The sequence below is a fragment of the Penaeus monodon genome, unplaced genomic scaffold (assembly GCF_015228065.2).
Source record: "Penaeus monodon isolate SGIC_2016 unplaced genomic scaffold, NSTDA_Pmon_1 PmonScaffold_8710, whole genome shotgun sequence".
Taxonomy (NCBI): domain Eukaryota; kingdom Metazoa; phylum Arthropoda; class Malacostraca; order Decapoda; family Penaeidae; genus Penaeus; species Penaeus monodon.
In genome coordinates, this window is record NW_023664005.1 from 7501 (window position 1) to 14310 (window position 6810).

Sequence of the window (6810 nt, forward strand, 5' to 3'; positions counted from 1 at the left end):
ACCACCCACACCATCACACACACCAATATACAATATTATTTTTTTATATATATATATTTATAATAATATATATATATATATTATATATATTATATGTTATATTATATATGTATATTTTAAATATTATATATATATATATATATTAAATTTTTAATAGTCATTTATGCCTACCCTATCTATTGCTTATTGCTGCTTTTTATTATCTATCTATCTTTTAATATCTGTCTATTATCTTCTATCTACCATGATTTATACACATGGAGGAGGAAAATCCATCCTTTTTTTTGTCGAGATATCTAATGACACTTACGTTAGAAAAGATTTTTTTTCTTTAGAATCTAAAAAATTACGCGAACAAAAAAACATTAAAGTTTAAAAAAAACTACATATTTTTTACCTTTTTTGCAGCACCCACATGCCCCCAAAACACATTTAAGACGCCTTTTAAGCCCTATGTTTACAAAGAAAACACTAGTTGCATACACTCAAATGTTGCAAGTATGATTAATCCAACAACTTTTCTTTTTCCAGGCAGATTAGTGAGTGGCATTAAAAGTGCGAGTGTATTATATGTTAATACAAGAAAACACGTGCTGTTTTTGACCCACAACTCATGTGCAGTACAAGTGTTGAAATGTGTGGTTGTTTGGAAATCGTCGTTTAATGTCGTTTTATTTTTTTCCCTTTGGGGTTTTCCTTTTTTTTTACATTAGAGCAAAGGCCCCACCAAGCAAAGAAGGGCAATGGAAGGTTTAGTGGTTCTTGGAGTACGTTGAGCACGAGTAGTCCCCTTTTTGTGTTTTGGGGCTTGGCTGGGGTTAGGTTGTGTAGGGCATTTTCATACACAGCCCAAAAAAAGAGTTTTTTTTGCAAACTTTTCAGTTTTGTCAAAGCTGCTTTTCCCATTGGAGTGTATAAAAATAATGGGAAAAACCCCCCAGGTAAGACGCATCTTTATTTTAAGTTACAGTATTGAAAGCGCGTGCCCAAGGTTATTTTAAAATTAATTTTGCCCCAATTTTGTGCAGTTTTAATGCAAACAGAAATTTCGCAGTTTTAAAAAAACTCGACTTTTTTCGATTCCCCCCTCGACTCGTGGTCAGTACCTCTTGGCAGCAGCTCCCCCTGGGGGCGGAGGCCTCTCGGCCCTCGGTGGGCGCTGGGGGCCGCCGGGGCCGAGGGCGGGTGGGCCGGCACCCTCGGGCGCCTGGGTTCCTGGGCTCTTTGGCTCGGGCGCCGGGGTTCTCGGGCGCTTTTGGTTTTTGGGCCAGGGGGGTCTCAGAGGGGGGGTCCGGGTCGGGGGGGTTCGGTTGCTGGCGGTCCTCGGGGGCGCGGGGGCTTCCGGGGGCGGGCGGTTTATCTGGCCCAAAAGAGTGTCGGGAAATTTACTGGCTCGCCGGGGGTTTAGGGGTTTTTCGGCGCCGGGGGCTCAGGGGGGGGCCGCTGGATCTTCTAAACCGGGGGTTGTCGGGACAAGGGGTTCATTTGGAAGGCGGGTTGCTTGGACAATGAGTCGGGGAAAATTGTTTGGGCGGGGACAAGGTTTCCTCGGGGGTGTAAATCGGCGGGAAAACCGCGGGTTGGGCCGGGGAAGGGGGTTTCCCTTTAAAACCCGGGGGTTCCACTGGGACGGGGGATCGGCTGGGGGGGGGGTTTCTGGGGCATGGGTTTTCAAAACGGGGGGTCTTCAAATTTCCAGTGTCACCTGGGGCCAAGTTTCTCTGGAAGCAGGTTTCCGCGGGGGAAAAGGGGTCGGGGGCCCCTGCGTTGGTCCCGCTTCATCTGTACGTGGGTTTATTTTATTACAGTCCGCGAAAGTGGGGAAACCACACCAGAATACCTTATTTTCCTTTGTCTTTTTCATGGTGTCTTTCCGGGGTTTGAGTGTCAGAAAAAGGGAAAACAGGGAAGTGAAGAGATAAATTACTTTTCATGAAAAATATTACGTGTTTGTTTATAGTATAGGATTTTTTCCCTCGGAGAATGTGGGAAAAAAAAGAAGCAGATTCTCCCAGCGGCATCCATCAGAACTTGAAAGGACAAAGTACTGAAAAGCCCCCGGGATGTGAGAGCGGATTTGGCCAGATATAAAAGGAAAAGGAAAAGGGCACCCAAAAGATAGTAGGGGCATCACTGATTGGTGGGAGATGTGGGCATCTTTACAAAAACGTCTTTTTTGAAATTTTGTAAATGAATGGGGGTTTGCTAGGTACTTTTTTCCGGAAATAACTTCAGAAAATTTTTATCGAGTCGAAATTTGTCTTACATATTTTTAAACAACGATTTACAGTTTTAATCGAGCAATAAAAAAATTTTTCATTTATTTAAAAACCGAATAATAAAAGCCAAAAAAAATAAACCCTTTTTATAATGCCTTTTTTAAAACGAAAAATCATCTTTTTTAAGACTGAAAAAAACTTTTATGAAAAAGTTTCATTTCCCCCCTTTAAGAATGTTTCCCTATTCTGCAGATGCAACAAAAAAGGCCATTTAATAAAAAAGAAATAAAAATTTAAACATAAATGGGCGAAAAGCGGGAAAAGGCTGGTAGTGATGTTAAGCATATAATCTTTCTGCTGCTTTCCTTTTAAAGTCATTTAAAAACAACTCCCTGTGCGTGCTTTCTGGGCCCACCATGGGCTCCGAATGAAAAACCGGGGGAAAATCGAAAGTGAAAGTGCGACTCGTATTGATTGACATTTTTTAAATTTTTATCCATTAAAAGTATTCTAGATAAAAAGTGTTACTTACCCCCTTTTACTAATTACCAAACCCAAAGGGAAAAAGGAAAGGGAGGGAAATGAGAAAGGAAAAACGACGACTTCGAGGACCCGGGACCTGGATTTTTTGCTGGCTCATCTTGGGTTTTTTCGGGCCAACACTTTTTAGGGGGGCCCCTGGGTGACGGCGCCGGTGCTTTCTCTGTAAAGAAAAGAAAAAATGTTCTTTTGACCCTGAGTTACAAAAGCTTCTTTTTTGTCGGGGGCCGTAAAATGCAAAATAGAAAAAAAAATTTATAATGAACAAAAGAAAGGTAAATAGGAATAAAGGAAATTTTAAATGTGAAAAGTGGAAAAAATAGAAGTAGAAATGTTACTTTTAAATTTTTAGTTTTCATTTCCCTTTTTTTCATAAAAAAGTCGCACACCTCAAGCAAAAAAGGGAAAAAAAAAACCTCGGACTGTTCGTGTAAAAAGGGTAAGACATTAAAAACTTGTCCCCCGGGCCCAAACCTCATTCCTTGGGGAGACCCGAAAAAAATTAAAAACTACAAACATCTGGCATTGTTATAAATATACAAAGGCCCCGTAAATTTGCCCAGGGGCATCCCGGAAACCAGTTAATTTTGAGCGGAAATTTGGGCTTTTTTTCCCTTTTCAAAAGGGGCCCCGTGGTTTTCCGGCGATGGGGAGTCCCCCCCGCAGCCCTTTTTGGCGATCAGCCAGTGGGGCGAGCTGGGCGGCGGCCCTGAAAGGGCTGCGTGGCCCCCGGCCCCGGTTGCTCAAGTGAGCACGGCGTAAGATAAAACAAAATTAAAAAAGGTGTCTAGAGAAAGACCCGATAAAGTTTTTAAAAAGGAAAATTTTAAATTTTATATGTAGAAAAAAGAAGGTATGCATACTTATATATATAAATATTTATAATTTTATAAATATTATATTAAATTTTAAAATAATATATTATTTCTGTGTGTGTATGTATATATTATATAAATTATTATATATATAAATATAATATAATATATATATAAAACACAGATACACACACACACCCCCACACACCACCACAACACACAACACAACACACCCCAAAACACACACACACACACACAAAAATATATATATTTAAAAATATATATTATTATAATATAATATTAAAAAATATATAAAAAGCACGCAACAACACACACAGAAAAGTGGCATGAGTCTGTATGGTGTTGTAAGGGTATTATCTATATATGTAAAAGTAGCAATCGAAAAAAACGCACGCCCACCAAACACAAAAACAAAACCCCCCCCCCCCAACAACACCCCCACAAACACCAACAATTAAAAAATTTTTTTTTAAATTTTTTAAAAAATTAAAATTTTTAAAAAAAAAACCACCACACACACACACAAAAAAAAAAAAATTATTTTATTTTATTAAATAATATATATTATTTATTAATTAAAAATATGAAAAAGACGCCCAAAAACACACACACACAACAAAAAAAAAAACAAAAAAAACCCAAAAAACCACACCCACACACACAAAAACCCCCCCCCAAAAACCCCCACACACACACACACACAAAACCACACCCACACCACCCCACACACACACACACACCACCCCCGAGCAAAGAACAAAAATATAAAAAAATAAAATTAAATACGAAAACTACTAAAAAATCAAGGAAAAATCCAAAGGCCAACCATCCGCAGTTATGTTCATGAACCCAAGTAGGAGGAGAACGATTAATACCTTTTGGCCTGTCAGGAAAAAGGTTCCCCTGTGCCCCCTTAGAACATGGTAATTGCCCCACGTCGCCCCCCACCCTCCCATTCCCCCCCTTTTCTCTCCCCTCTCTTCCCTCTCCTCACCCTCTCCCTACCCCGTTTCCCTTTCCTCCCCCTTTTTTAAATTTTTGCCTCCATCACTCATTCCTCTCCCTCTCTTTTTTTTTCCTTTCTTCCCCTCATTCCCTCCCTCTCACAGTTTTCCTCTTCCTCATTTTTTCCTGGTCTTTTCGCAAACCCCCTTTTCATCCCAAACCTTCCCCTTTTTTTTTATTTCTCTTATCTTTTCTCATCCCCCCCATTTCCCCCCTTCCCCTTTCCCCCTTCCCCCGTCCCCTATCCTTTTTTCCAAACCCCCTTTTCACCTTCCCTTTCCCCCCTTCCCCCTTTAAAGGGGAGTCTCTTGTGATATATAGACATATATGGATACCCCTCTATAGGGTTTCAGCAACGTGGCAACAGGAGAAAATTTTGGACGCTGTAAAAATTTCATGATCTTATAGGGTAAGGGGACGGTGGGGGTATGGGGGTGGGAGGGGGGGGGAGGGCCTCGGCCCATGGCTCAGGGTCAACCCCGGGCTTTCTTTCCCCCGTTTTTTTTCTGTTCTTTTTTTTCACTCTCCCTCTCTCTTCCCTTTTTTTTTTTAAAAGATTGTAAAATGATCATACAAAATAGGCTGATATTAATATATATATATATTAATTATATATATATATATATATATATTACACACACACACACACACACACACAATATATATATATATATATATATATTTTATATATATATATATTTATAAAAATATATATAAAATAAATTTTGTGGTGGGGGTGGGGGTGTGTGTGGGTGTGTGTGTGTTGTGTGTGTTGTGTGTGGTGTGTGTGGTGGTGTGTTTGTGTGTGTGTGTGGGGTGTGGGGGTTTTTGTGATGATTTGATGTTGTTGTAGTATGTATTATGTATTATGTAGCATGTTTATACATGTAAACTTATTTAATTTTCTTCCTCTCCCTCTTTCCCTTTTTCATTCGCCACTCATCCTCCCCCTACTGATATCTCTGCAAGGTAACGAATCAAAAGTACGACCGTAAAGTTTTAATTTCGGGTTAGTCTAAATTTTAGAGGGCAATGTCTCTGTACCAGAAGAAGATTGACCACACATCGCAATCAGCCCCCTCATCACTTTTTTTTTCTTTTTTATCTTCCATTAAAACAGGTGTGGTTTATCACACGCACACATCCCCCCCTACCTTACCTGCCTTTCCTACCAAAGTTTTTCTAAAATTTTCACTTTTACAGCCATCTCTCCTCCCCTATCTATCTATCTACATCATTATCTTCTACTTTTCTACATTATCTATTATCTATCTATCAATCTTCTCTTTTATTTTCTCTATTATCATTTATTGACCCCCCCTCTCCTCCTCTTCCCTCTCTCTCTTTTCCCCTCTCTCTCCTCCTCTCCCTCTCTCTCTCTCTCTCTCTCTCTTTATCTTCTATTATCCATCCTCCCCTCTCATCTTGACCCTTTCCTCTCAAAAAAGGAATTTATACTTTTTAAATAAAAACTTCGATATGTCTGTTTTTTTGTTTTGCCAAAAGGGTTTTGAAAAAAAAACTGCCAGGGAAACCCTCCTATAAGGGGAGCCTAGTGGGGTTTTGGCATGTGCAATTGCCCGAGTCAAACCCCCGTTTGTGAAAGCATTGATGAAAAACGCCACGTGGGTTTGACTTTTTAGGGCGTTGATTAAAAATTATTTTATCATTTTTTTTATCATAATAATGTCTTTAACATTTTATCATCAGTTCCTATTTTCATCATGGTTAACTATTATTTCATCATTATTATTATCATTTATTGTTGTTTTTATTACCAAAATCAATTTATTATTATTTTTATTATTTTTATTATTATTTTATTATTTTTATTATTATTATTTTTTATTATTTTAAAATTTTTATTATTTTTTACGAAAATTCCTTAGACGAATTAAAATCAAAAAAAACCGAGTCATACCCGTGACCGGGTGATTGAAGTTTTGAGGGAATGGAACATCAACGAAAACATGGGAAAATTGCAGAACAAACCCCAATGAGTGAAAAATGAGGCGCCAAACCGTTTGATCCCGTTATAAAAAGGGGTTTGGGGGGGGGGGGGGGGGGGGGGGGGGGGGGGGGGGGGAAAAAAAAAAAAAAAAAAAAAAAAAAAAGGGAGGGGGAGAAAAGGGGGAGAGGGGGAGAAAAAAAAGGGGGAAGGGGGAGAGAAAAGGGGGGAGAGAGGGGGGAGGGAGGGGAAAAAAAAAAAA

General features: G+C 39.3%; 1 protein-coding gene across 1 annotated transcript; it reads right to left on the bottom strand.

Moving 5' to 3' along the window:
- Positions 1–709: 709 nt before the first annotated feature.
- Positions 710–1864, bottom strand: LOC119571933 (basic proline-rich protein-like). Its single transcript, XM_037919007.1, has 3 exons — positions 1706–1864; positions 1107–1360; positions 710–812 (listed from the first exon to the last, which is right to left on the bottom strand). The coding sequence occupies exons 1-3, from the start codon at positions 1862–1864 to the stop codon at positions 710–712; spliced, it is 516 nt and encodes a 171-aa protein (XP_037774935.1).
- Positions 1865–6810: the final 4946 nt, after the last annotated feature.

What these genes read in the sequence shown, in the direction of transcription:
- LOC119571933 (XM_037919007.1), bottom strand. Translation starts at nt 1,864, where the DNA reads ATGAAAAAGACAAAGGAAAATAAGGTATTCTGGTGTGGTTTCCCCACT. An exon ending in CCAGAGAAACTTGGCCCCAG is followed by an intron (nt 1,361 to 1,705) that starts GTGACACTGGAA and finishes CTTTTGGGCCAG; the next exon opens with ATAAACCGCCCGCCCCCGGA. An exon ending in GGGGGAGCTGCTGCCAAGAG is followed by an intron (nt 813 to 1,106) that starts GTACTGACCACG and finishes ACCTAACCCCAG; the next exon opens with CCAAGCCCCAAAACACAAAA.